The sequence below is a fragment of the Aegilops tauschii genome, chromosome 1 (genome assembly GCF_002575655.3).
Source record: "Aegilops tauschii subsp. strangulata cultivar AL8/78 chromosome 1, Aet v6.0, whole genome shotgun sequence".
Lineage (NCBI taxonomy): Eukaryota > Viridiplantae > Streptophyta > Magnoliopsida > Poales > Poaceae > Aegilops > Aegilops tauschii.
The window spans coordinates 5,752,151-5,765,330 of NC_053035.3; the positions used below are offsets into that span (position 1 = coordinate 5,752,151).

The 13,180-nt window shown below is 45.3% G+C and overlaps 1 protein-coding gene across 1 annotated transcript; it reads left to right on the forward strand.

Moving 5' to 3' along the window:
* The first annotated feature begins 2,437 nt into the window (after positions 1–2,437).
* Positions 2,438–10,066, forward strand: LOC109767855 (UPF0481 protein At3g47200). The gene is made up of 2 exons (XM_020326578.4): positions 2,438–2,539; positions 8,276–10,066. The coding sequence occupies exons 1-2, from the start codon at positions 2,530–2,532 to the stop codon at positions 9,640–9,642; spliced, it is 1,377 nt and encodes a 458-aa protein (XP_020182167.1). The 5' UTR covers positions 2,438–2,529; the 3' UTR covers positions 9,643–10,066.
* Positions 10,067–13,180: the final 3,114 nt, after the last annotated feature.

Here is a 13,180-nt window from a genome sequence, read left to right on the forward strand (position 1 = left end):
CTAAACTTCCTGTCAAAATCCAGATTTTTCTCTAGCAGCTCTTTCAGGATGCTGTACTCACCAGAGATGTTATGAAACGTAGGAATTGGGCTGGCAATCCGTGTTGTTCTTTCTGTAAATACAGAGAAACTTATTTGCACCTGTTTTTCCTTTGCCCTGTAGCAAGGGTAGCTTGGCGCACGGTTGGTGCGGTGCTTGGCACTGATTTATGTCCTAACAATCTTTGTTAGTTTTACTCCTGGTGTTATGGCTTTTCTTCCCCATGGGGAACGATATTTTACTATGGGTCTAGCAGCCATTTGCTGGGCCATCTGGAATCGCAGAAATCAGGCCACCTTTGAATTTAAGAAATTGTCAGCTCCTTTTGAGATTGTCTTCACTGCTTGTACGCATTTATCCTACTGGGCAGGTCTACTGAAGGGCGAGGAACGAACGGAGCTGGAGCATGGCGCGGCGCTTCTGAAGAAGAATGCTAAGGAGATGATGAGGCTCTGTGCGACTGCGTACACGGACACCAACCTGGGGTGATCATGGCGCTGTGTCCCTCAAAGCTCCCATTTTGAAGATGGCCGAACGTGCTATCTGGTGGATTCCTGTAGTTTTTGTTTAGTCGCCTATGTTAGAGCTATGCTTCTGCTGTTCCGCCTCTGCGTAGGCTGTGGTGTTGCTGAACCTTTGCTACTCTGTTGTGTGGTGATAGTGCTCCAGGGTTTTTGCCTCGTAATGGACGTTTTGATTGCGAGCATCTACAGCGGGTTTCCCTGGAGTGCTTGAACTCGCTTTTTCCCTTTCCCTTTTCGTTTGAACTCGGACATGGCTGTATTTCCATTATTTCTATAATGGAAAGGGGATTAGTCCGGTTAAAAAAAATAGAACTAGCACAGATACTGAGTAAATAGGTTAGTCTCAAAAGATGATATAAAATAGCATATAATGGCATATAAAGGATCCAAGATATATTATATAGCATTCAATAATCAAAAATTAAAGATACATTGTAGACGTATACGCCCGGGCTGATTGGCACCCCTCATATCCATCACAAATATGGAGCGGGTATGGGTGTGCCCGGCAGCGCCCAGGCGCGTCCGCCATGTAGGACCCAACCCACGCCGGCCCACCCGACCCCACATATATTCCTCCCCATCTGCTCGCAGGACCAAACCCTAGTCACTTCACACTTCACTCAACTCCACTCCCTCCGCCACCAAGCTCACCTCTGGCGATTTCCACTCGTCTCAAGCATGGCGGGCAGTGGATCTGACTCCAACCAGTCCGGATTTGTCGACTGGGGTGTCATGGAGGAAGCAATGGCGGTCTGCATTGCACTGCGCCGCTCCCAGGAGGACACCGCCTGACCGATGACAGGATCTGTCCGGCGCGACTCCATATTGTCGGGTCAACGGGCCTTGGGTCCTCTCGGGCTGGATCATCACGGTCCCGGCAGCCGGAATATCTCTCCTTCCCCATCACCAGTCAGGCGGACTATGAGTCCCACAAGGACTGGTGTACCCGTCATCGGAAGGAGAGGCTAAGGACCGGCGAGCCCCGTATTGCGGCGGAAATGGCGGCGGCGGAGGCGGAGGATGCGGCGGCGTGGGCTGCCGTAGAGGAGGAAGCCATATGTGCCCGTATTGTGAAGAAACGACAACGGAGGAACACGCGCGCCCTCACCCGAGAGTAAAATCGTGCGGTCCTTGCCATGGCCGGACTGCCACCGGTGGAGGAGATGGAGGACAACAACGGTGAGGACTGCTCGGGCAACGAGCAAATCCGGCTCGATCTCTACTCCGTCTTCGATGGGTACTTCCGCGAGAAGGACGGCAAGGGCACGAGAAGGGCAAGGGCAGCCATGGATGATCTCCACCATAGTCAAGCATGCCAATTTTTGTTCGTCCGATCACATGTTAGTAGTGATGGAGTAGCCGGAGTGTAATGCATCGACATAGATGCATGAGTTTGTATGAGTTTAAGATATGACAAATGAGGTGTCCGACTGTGAGAAAGCAAATTTAAGGCTTGGCGCGTTCACGAGCGTTTGAGTGCCGTGCCTGGTTGGTGACCGTAACTAGCCCGGCTGGCGAGAATTGGAGCTTGTCAAGCGTGGCGACGAAGACTTGGAGGAAAACCGCTGGTCGTCGCGGCTTTTGCTGCATAATATTTTAGAGAAAAATAATGTCTATGGATTTGTCATGAGCAACGTCGGTCAGTCGGTCACTTGCAGTGGCACGAAGCAAGGAATCTATCTTTTTGTGGTCGATCCGCTTTTAGCACGAGATAACGTGCGCTTGCGCAGAGGCGTGCCTGCTTTTTAGAATGTAGCATGTTAAATCTGTCGTAATCCTCGTCTTTTGCCCCGGCGGCTGCAGGCGTTAATCAATCTTATTATCGTGCTCGCACATGCTTCGCCTTTCCGCCCACCCGAGGCCTCCTACATATGTGTGGGCTAGCGTGCCAAACCAACTAACACCTCTTTCATATCACTCACAGGGACGCCCGGGGAGCAGGGACAGCTACCTTTGGAGCGCAATGTCGTCAGGTACGTAGCAAGTGAATATATGTGGGATTCAGTTCAGTTTTCATGCTCGGTTAGAGGGAGTAAGTGCATTTAGCTAGCTCTCCACTATTTGAACAAACATGCTATTTACTCTTCCCGAAATGTGCGATTCCGAAGTATACTATCACGTCTTCTTTGTCGCCTTGCATGTGAAATTCTCATGTTCTTAGCATATTGCAAACTCCAAACTATACGGTTTATTTCTATCCAGGTCTCCTTCGAATCAAAGGAATTTCTTAGCTAGAATTTTTGTAGGTTTTAGATCCTTAGGTTTTTTATTTCCTAATTTCTCGTATTCCTACGATTTGAAAAATCCTACGAATCAAATGAGCCCTCAAGTAACCAGATATGGGGATCTTCTACCAACTTCTGATTAGCATGAAAAAAGCAACATATCTAGTAGATTATTTTTCTTTTCTGCTGTTAGTTCCGGTAGATGAAGGATCTTTTTCTTTTTCATGGGTAGATGAAGGATCTAATAGGTAACAAAAAGAAACTATGCGGCTTAGCTGGTGGCATGGGGCAAATGTCGGCAACAACCAACACAAAAAGGAAGGTTAATTTTAGAAAGATGAAGAATAACTTTACGATATATGAAGTCCGCACCTAAGCTCGTGGTCATGAAATTGAAATTCACAAAACAAAGAAGTTTGATGCAAATTTTGGGAGAGTCTTTTCTTCCATGATCTACAAAATAAAATAGAGCAGATAGAATGAATGGCACCCAAAAAAAAGAAATTTGAGGTACATCTCTAGAATAACCAAATCATTTGATATTTTTTTCTTTTCACTTTGGTTAATTTCTCATCTTGCCCAAACCAGCCATATTTCACACAGCTGATAAGAGACCAACTAACACATGAGGCCCATATGTAAGTGCTCATATGGCATCCGGGGGACGGGAAGAATCATCAGCCCATGGCATCTACATGCGCACACATACATCGACTGTTACCGCGTAGCCACTCTCCTCTTTTTCTTCGCTCCGCTGGGATGCAACTAGAGACTAGTTTTTTTTTTAGTTGGAGCCACGATTGTTCGGCAAGGACAATGATAGCTTTTAAGGCAATTTCACCCCACTGGACATGTGCGTACCACCACACCTGCGTGCCCCGTGCGGCTTTCCGCACGACCTGGCCAGGACAACACGTATGCAGCTAACAAACCAATGCATGCTCTAAACTGACTCACCCATTCTCTCACTCTCAGCTAGCTCTAGTACATCCTGTTGACTCAACACTTGCACCGTTGGTTTAATAAAGTGGCCGTATGCATCGTCCAGATGCAGAGGCCGGGGGTGCACCCTCCTTTTCTAAAAAAAAAGGTGTGGTGGCACGCACCTGCCCAGGCGCGTCCGGTCGCATAATTGCCTCGTGATCCATAAAGTCATTGTATTCCATATAAAGGCACGCCATGTTTTAAGTTTAGTGTCTAAAACTTGTGTTTTTTGTCGTTTGTCGTATCAAGTTTAAGAAGCTCAAAACTAGTATTAAAACTTGTCAAAACATCTTCAAAATGTGTCTTGTTTGAAAGCCCTCGTTACAAGGAACATGAATATGAAAACAAAACTTAATTTAGACTTTCAATTCAAAAGTTACCAAAGATTAAAATTTGAGAGCCAAAATAAAAAAGGTCGGTGCCCTCGCCTTGCGTGCCACAAATGTCCTTCCAGGTCACGAGTGCTAAACATGAACTTGCATGTATATCGTGGGTTAGTGCATGAAGATAGTGGGATTAATTATCAGCCAAGTGTCTCGGCTGGTTAGTGCTTCTTGGGTCTATGTAAGCACTGTAATCAGTTTGGTTGTGTTGATGAAAGGTGAGGACAATGTAGCGAATGTGCTCACCAGGAGGCAGAGCCTCAGCTGGTTTCTTCCTTCATGTATGTCAAACAAGTACCCCCAAACATTCCCACCACCTAGAAGCAGGATGGACCAAACACCAAACCCATCAAATCTATTGGGATCTCTATATTTTACATGCTTTTAGGATTTCACTTGTACATCTTTGACTAGACTGGAGAGCACTTTGACCAAAGGTATGTGGTGTGGTTAGATGCCTACAGCTATATTAATACTATAAATGTGCTCAGGGCAGAATGACGACAAAGGTTTACAGCGTAGCCACTCACCTCTTTTTCTCCGCTCCGCTGAGATGCAACTAGACACCAATGTTCCGCAAGGACGTTGATAGCTTTTAAGGCAATTTCGCCCCACAGGACATGTGTGTGCTTCTCCCTGTTAGAACTAATCATGGCATTTTCTAAACAGATTAAAAGCATGTGTGTGCTTCTCCCTGTTAGAACTACTATGATGATCATCCTTGGAAAGTTTCAAAGCATTTTCTAAACAGATTAAAAATTACACGCAAAATACATATCTGACCCCTTTTTTGGTAAAAATTTGACAAACATTGAAGTGTCAATGTTCTTTGACAAGAAGTCCGTAAAATTAACACTACTATGATGATCATCCTTGGAAATTTTCAAACCTTTTTGCCAAAAAAATTAAAAATACAACAAAAAAACTTATTCATCCTTTTTTTGGTCAAATTTGACATAGGAATGATAGTGTCTAGAAAAACTTTAGTAAAATCAACACTGGCATCGCGATCAGTCTTTGAAAGTTTCAAACTTTTGCTAAACATATTTTAAAAAATACAAGCAAAAACATATTCAACAAAATATTGCGTGATATGGAAGCTGATTTGACAGGGTGACCAACTGGTCAAAACCACTTTATCTAACAAAAACCCAGTTTGAGGAGAGGGCATCGTTGAAACTTGACAAGTTTTGAGTGTTCAGGGTTGTAATTTCATACTTTTAAAGTTCAAGGTTGTTTCTTAGACATTGGTGATAATTCAGGGTTGAAATATGGATTTCTCTCTTGTTTTATTATAACGTTTTGTATCTGCTCTTCTTTGAAAATCCTTTGTATCTGCCTGAATGTTCGATCTTTCATCTCTATCCTCATTGTTTTTGTCAGTAGCACTCACTAATGGGCCAAATAAAAAAATACAAAGAAAGTTTGTCAAAAACAACACCAAAGTGCAGTCACTGATGAGCACAAATTTTCACCTCAGAGCTAGAAACAACCTGAATTGATTTGAGGCATAAAAAGTCTGCAAAAAAGGAGAGATGAGCAATGAGCGATAGGAACTATAGACTGACTGTTGGGTTCCATGATGGAGGCGTACTTCTGGAAGGTGGTATTTCAAAATAATGAAACGTTCCTGTTGTTTTTTATACTTTTGAGAGTTGTTCTATGGGACAAAATTTTAATAAAATTTTCAACTAAAATCTTATCTGGTTGATGTCAGATTTTTCAGACTTTCCAGCCAACGCCCGTTCGGCCATCAGATCTGGTGGCATGGACCTTGGCGCGAATCGGGTGCCAGAGACACGTTCGGTATTCCAACTATCCTGGCGAACGTACCCTTTTTATTTCTTTAAAAAATGGGAGTCCTCGAGGACTCAAACTCGAGCCCATGCATGTGAGCACCATGCACACTCACCTCTAGGGCTGAAAGCGGGCTTTGTGAACACTTGCTCACAAACATGTTTCTGTACTTGAGATTACTTGTTTGAAATTGGTTTTTTTATTAGATAAAAAATCCGAAAGTTCTTAATTTTTCATTTTAAAGAACAAAAACCCCTATTCTTTGATTTTATTTTCTCTTCTAAACTTGACATGTGCATTTTATTATACGTAGCATGCCATTTTTTAAATTAAAACCATGACATTTTTATCTTCCAAAACATGGCATTTTATTATTAAGAGAATAAAACTTTAATAATTAATGACTTGTCATTTTTATTGATAAGAGGATAACAATTAATTATTAAGGGACATTTTTATTGTCAGTAGCATAGCAATTTTTATTGCTAAGTGCATGGCATTTGTAATAATAAGAGGATGGCATTTTATAATAATAAAAGGATGGAATATCTACTAATGAGAGGAAGGCATTTTTAAATTTTTAATGGGATGACAATTTTTATTACTTAGTGCATGGCATTTTTATTATTGTGAGGATGGCATTTTATCATTGAGGGGGTGGCATTTTTTTTAATGTTGTGAGAATGGAATTTTCACTTTTAATGCCATGGCAATTTTTCAGTGCTCATCCAGATAAAACTAATTTTATCTAGAGGATGGCAGTTTTATACTAGCATGCAATTTTAACATTTTCAGAGCATGTCATTTCATAAATGTATGTAATTTTTTGTTCATGACATTTTCCATCTAGTGGGTGGTGGTCTTAATTATGTTTTTTTTCCTTTTTAAGTTGAGAACGGCAATTTGTCATATAGAAATATCCTGGTTTGAAATGGAATTTGTTTTCTGCGGCCTGTTAAGACGTTTCAGGCCCATATGAGGCCGCGCTGGAACAAGCTACAGTTAACGCCACTAAAAAAAAAGCTAACGCCGCTAAAGAAAAGCTACAGCAAACCTACTAGCGGAAGACATTTCGTTCGCTGGTTCGCGTGAGGCTGGTTGTGAGCTGGGTAATTTTTTCAAATTTTGATTCAACAAATGTAATGCACGGTGTGGTGCAAGCTTTGGGAGGCCTGCCCTACTGTTTCTATTCTGTTAGTTGGCTAATAATACAATATGCTTTTTTGTATCTGGAACATACTACAGCACACATCTTTATATAAAGCGCAAGTCTAATAGGATGACATAAACGGGCTATAAAAGTTGCGTCCTCAGATATGTGATGAAATGGAGGAGAGGTGAGAGAAGATAGGGAAACTACAAATTTATAGCCAAATATGACACGGACTCCAACACACTTTGTGAGAGGAGAACATGCTGTTAGTCATTACCTTCAACATGTAGAGTCATCAACTATTAAATGCATCAGCTTTTAGATTGACTATACGAGTGTAGGTTAGAGCATGGTTAATAGTATAACCAACAACCGGCTAAATGAAGTTGTCACAGCATTTGTAGCCAACCTAATAGCTCAATCGTACAATAGTTAGACATACTAGTCTGTTATAACAACATTAATATATGACCCATCTCTTTCTCTCACAAAGTGTGTTGAAACATGTGCTACAACCAACTATAAGTTTATAGTCAGCTTATTTTCTCTCTCCTCCCGCTAAATACTCTCTTCTTAAACTAATATAAAAGCGTTTAGGTCACTGTTTTAGTAATCTAAACGCTCTTATATTAGTTTACAGAGGGAGTACAAATCTGATGTGGCATCTCTTATAGCTCGCCTACATCAGCCTAGTGTATTTGCTTTTATGTGAGTGTAGAGATACAGTTAGCAGCTGGATTTAGCCTTGCTTTAAATAGATTGAACCAATGGGATGGAACTATGTTCTGGTAAAAGCACTGTTAGCATGGTGCAAAATACTAGTACTCTCTTTGTTTCTTTTTAGTCCGTATATAAGATTTGTGTCAAATCAAATTTTACTAAATTTGAGCAAATTTATATAAAAATATCAACATTTACTATATCAGATATATAGAATATGAAACTATATTCCATAATAAATCTAATGATATTGATTTGGTATTGTAAATGTTGATACATTTTTTTCACAAGTTTGGTCAAAGTAAGAAAAAATTGACTTTGGATAAAACTTATATGCAGACTAATACGAAACGGAGGGAGGGAGTATACGATAAATTCATTACCACCAGATCACATACGGTTAGCGATGTGCATTTTGAGCTGATTAATCCTGGCATGTTGATTCAGGAGCCTTGAATCTGAAGTTGGACTTGGAGGCAGGGAAACAAGTGGTGGCCAAAGATAAGACGCGGTCCAGCGGGTATGTTCCCAAAGTTCGTGAGCAGCTCCGTAGCGTTGACGAAGACAGCTACACGCCGCACAGCGTGCCGATCGGCCCTTACCATGGCAAAAGTCCGTACACTCCATGGATTGCAAAAGAAAAGCAGCCGATCGGCCCTTGCCTTGGCAAAAGTCCGTCCACTCCATGGATTGCAAAAGAAAAGCTGCGCTATGTCGGCTTCATGCAGAATCTCTCCGAGAAACACAAGGAAGGTGGCCTTGAGGGTCTAGTGGAGGAACTGGTGCCCGGAGCAAGGGAGTGGTACGGGGACGGGGTCGACCACATGGCGCCGGAGGAGTTGGCGAGGATGCTGCTGCATGATGGGTGCTACCTGCTGGGTTGGTTGGGGAACTATCCGGACGCCCCTCCAACATCCTGCAGCGACCACAACACGGTGTTTCGCGACACCCTGTACCTCATAGAGAACCAGATGCCATTCTTTCTTCTTGACAAGATTCACGCGCGCGCCACGGGAGGTTCCAGTAGTCTACTCGACTACATGGCAACATATATCCAGAGTCTGCTGCATGCTCAGCTCTACATCAGCCCAGGGAAGAAGCAGGGGCTGCCGGAACCGCCATCCCACCTGCTGCACCTAGTGCACGCATTCTTCCGTCCAACCAATGGACAAATGGCAGATCCTCCAAAGCGCAGATCAACCAGCTGTTTGCAGCCAAATGGTGAGCGTGAGACGGGTCGGTGGCGTCGGGCGACGGAGTACTCCATGCACGCCAACGTGCAGTTCAGGCGTCGGGACTTCGCGGCCGATGTGACTTCGATCCTCGACGTGCGCCTTGAAGGAGGCACGCTGGACATCCCCTGCCTGCAGGTCGACAGCAAGACATGGACCCTCCTACGTAACCTGATGGCGCTGGAGGAGCATGCGGAGATGCCCGAGAGGCCCGTCACGGCGTACTGCATCTTCATGTCGCAGGTGGCGTGTACGGTGGAGGACGTCCGGCTCCTGGTCGATGCAAAGATCGTCCAACACTTCGAGAGCAGCGACAAGATCGCCGCCCAAGGCTTTGCCAACCTCTGCAAGGGGGTGGTCATGGACGTCCATGACATCCAGAGGAATTACCTCAAGCCCATCTGGCACGACCTGGAAAAATTATGCGACAGCAAGGCGCGCAACTTCAAGGGATCGTTCCGCCACAGGTACTGCAGCAGTAGGTTGCACCAAGTCGCATTCGGTATTACCGCCTTCCTCGCCTTCTGTCAGTTGCTGCAATCCATCTATGCACCCATCGCCTATCATTTTCCCCAACACTAGTGGCAGACTACCTGTTGATGTACAGCCCGTACTACTTTTATCAGCTGATGATATCCTTTAAGCACGTGACGGCGTCGCGCCCTGTGATTTGTTACTTATCATGATTGTCAATCTTTTAAATAACCGAGAATGGTTGCTTATAGACTACCACTAGGATTGGGCAATAAGAAATTCAGCAGCCCAAGTAACACGGACATTTCAACCGGTTTGGATGGCGGTCGCATGCTAGGATGGATCCTTGATGTCCACTTCATCCAGCCGGTTGTGGCTTTATTGATTTTTTAGCTTACTTGAATCTCTGCTCCTGATGTGAGCTGTACTTCAGTTACTACTGTTTGTTTTGGATGACCTTTTCTAATAATATGGCGGCATGCATCTTTCAGATGCAGAGGCCGGGGGCAATCCTCTTTTTCAAAAAAACAAATATAACACAGACACCATTACAGCGGCTGAATTACTTCAAGGACGATGTTTTGCTGAACGCCACATGCACGATAGTTAATTTCACTACATACTGCTATCTAGACTTGCCCATATGGATTGTGCGATGCGGCCGCTATGGTGCCGGCAACCCTGCCGGCCGCATAACCTGGACGGCAAGCATGGCGAAAGCTCAGCATCACGCGAGCCTTGTCTACGGCTGAGCACTTATATAACGTGCGGTGCAGCTCCGTGACGTGGCAGCAAACTCCAATGAACCGAGTGTCAGTTTTAAGTCAAAACCTTGTCTACCTTGGACGAAAACCACCAAAAGCTAATATGAGGGGCTAAACTTATCTGGTTTGACAAATTGAGGGATTAAGATTTGTCGGTTTTAAAGTTAAGGGACCATTTCTATACTATCAGGAGAATTAAGGGATGAAAAATATACTTTTCCCTTATTATTATTGAGAATCAAGAGTAATAGAATTACTCAAGAGAGGGGTTACATTCCAAGAGCATCAGACTGCGTAAACTATCAGGAACTCCAGCAATAATAAGCATGTCTCCCATCTGTCTTTTCTTCTTCTTCCTTTTTGAGACAAATGTCTCCCATCTGTCTAGCTCTCTGTGCATGAATGCATATTTGTTGGGTCCTTACTAATTACTCCACGATGCGGCCGACGAAGGGGTGTTCGTTCTTCGGGTAGGTGCAGCCGAGCCCAAACGGAAGCCAGCCGCCGAACCCGCTCCAGTTCTTGCTGCACTCCTTGATGGCGAGGTCGCCCAGCACCCTCCTCCCCGCTAGCGTCACGAAGGTCACCGCCCTGTGATAGGAAATAAGCCACGACGACCACGGCGAATGCGTCGGGTGTGCATGTGAGCACGCGTGGGACGTGTCGGGAGCGTGGCTGGCGTGTGTGTGTTTGTGCGTAGAGTAGGGCAGGGGTGCGCGCGTATGTGTGCATGCGTGGCGCCGGACCTGGTGTAGCTATTGGCGTGCTGGTTAGGGTGACCGAGTCGTGCCGTTGCAGGCTCGCCGTGCCCCGGGCGCGATCGTGCGTGAGGTGGGCGCGGTCAGATAAAACGTGGGGATCATGTCCAGCGCCTGTCCCGGGTATAAAGCCCTCGAGGGGTTCGTTGTAAACAGCGTGGTGTCGAGTTTGTTGCTCGAGAAGGAGCCATTCGAGCGGTGGGCGTTCGTGCGCCGGAAACCATCGTGTCCACCGTGTTCTTCTTCCTTTCTTCTTACTGTGTATGTGCCAGAGAGAGGGCGAGATGGGAGGGTGAGCCGATGGTGAGCTAGGGCAAGGCTCCGGCACCAACAATTGGTATCAGAGCAACCAGGTATGGGGCGGATGTGGCGCGCGGCGAACGCATTGGACATGGAGGCTGCGGCGCACGGCGAGCGCATGACGACCACGACGTGCGGCGAGTCAGCGGCGGTGCGGTGTGATGTCGTGCGTGCGATGAGCACGGCGGTCGCGGAGGCGAGGAGGTCGCGGTGGACCTGCGCGGTGGCGCCGAGGCCGCGGCGGCTCGGCACGGCGACCATGGAGGCGCAGTGACGTGTGGCGCGGAGATGCGACGCGGCGACAGACGGGGCTGCGGGCTGCTGCTGCGGCAGCGAGTGGCGGCTCGTGTCAGAGGCGCAGCAGAGGCGTCCATGGCGCCGAGATGATCACGACAACGAGGAAGGGCTCCTGTCGGCAGGCCGGACCGGGGCCCTCATACACAACCTGATCTCGCGACGTGATGGCCTGGTCAGGCGTTGCCGTTGTGCACGTCTTCTCTGGTGGTTGCACCGGTGATGTCCATGTCCAGTGCTCACAACCTATTCGGCTAAATGCCCAGAGAGAAAAGGAGGAAGAAATAAAAAGAAAAGGTGAAAAATTAATAAACACTTGAGTCATTGACAAGTGGGACTCTCGTCCAACTCAGCATATTTTCCACACAAGCATGCCACCTCTTCCCGACAGGCGGGCCCCACCTGTCGCTTTTGCTGTTTTCATGACCAAATTCAACCGCCAATGCTCCGCGTTACGCATTAGGCGCATTTCCGGTATTTTTTTATGCCCTTCCTTCAATGTAGTACTAGGTTGTTACCCTAATCCCAAGTGTGGTAGTTTCTGGTAAATAACTCACATGATGAAGGTGCCACGGTTGCATGGGTTTGGTCCAGCTTCGAACAACTAGTTAGAGAGGCTTATAAGTTATAACACAATTTTATTGGTTTGCTACTCATTTGAATTTCTTGTCTCTCTGACCTACATGTCATGATCTGGTTATTTGAACTTTTGATGGAATGAAAATAGTAAAAGTTCATTAGTCAGTACGCACTCAGTATGTCATAGTACTGCCATAGTTCTATGGCATTTCTTTGAAGTTTCAGTGAACTTATTATTAAAGGCATTTTATTGTCCCGCAACATGATATTAGTGCACAAGGCACATGTTTGTTTTTCCCAGTGAATAACTCAAAAATAGTCTCCGTACAAAACCTTATTGGTGTTTTCCTCGAAAAGACTACTTTTCCACATGAAGTTATTTACAAAAAAAAGGACAACTTCCATGGTTCTAAAGTTAAAACTACACAATAATAAATAGCTCAAACTCATGCACACCATCAGCCAAAACACTGTTAACTGATAGGTTTCAGTACTCTTTTATACTCTGAATTCCAGACTCTCGAGCACTGAAATCAGCAGGCATACAACACAAGTAAACGATGGGTTTGCTATAATGCAAGTAATGAAAAATACAAAATTTAGATGCTTCTCAAAAGTGATCAAACACGATCTATTACCACAATATCACAGCAGACTGAAATCTACAATCTGCTGCATCTTAACTTCAAACAAAATAGGTCTGATCCATTCTTGCCAATCGAAAGAGATATTAATCTACAGAATCAAGCATACACAAGACATACCTTTGCTTCATATGTCCCGATGACAAAGTCTAAATCACCAGTGACCAGAAGGGACTCCAACGCCTGTAACTTCCCGCCGCCGGGCAGATGAGTGAAGAGCGGGAGGCTAGGGCCGTATGAGAGGCCGGGCGAGGTGGGGGTGTAGCGGCGACCTGGGTGCCAGGGATGTCGGATCCAAGAATTCAAC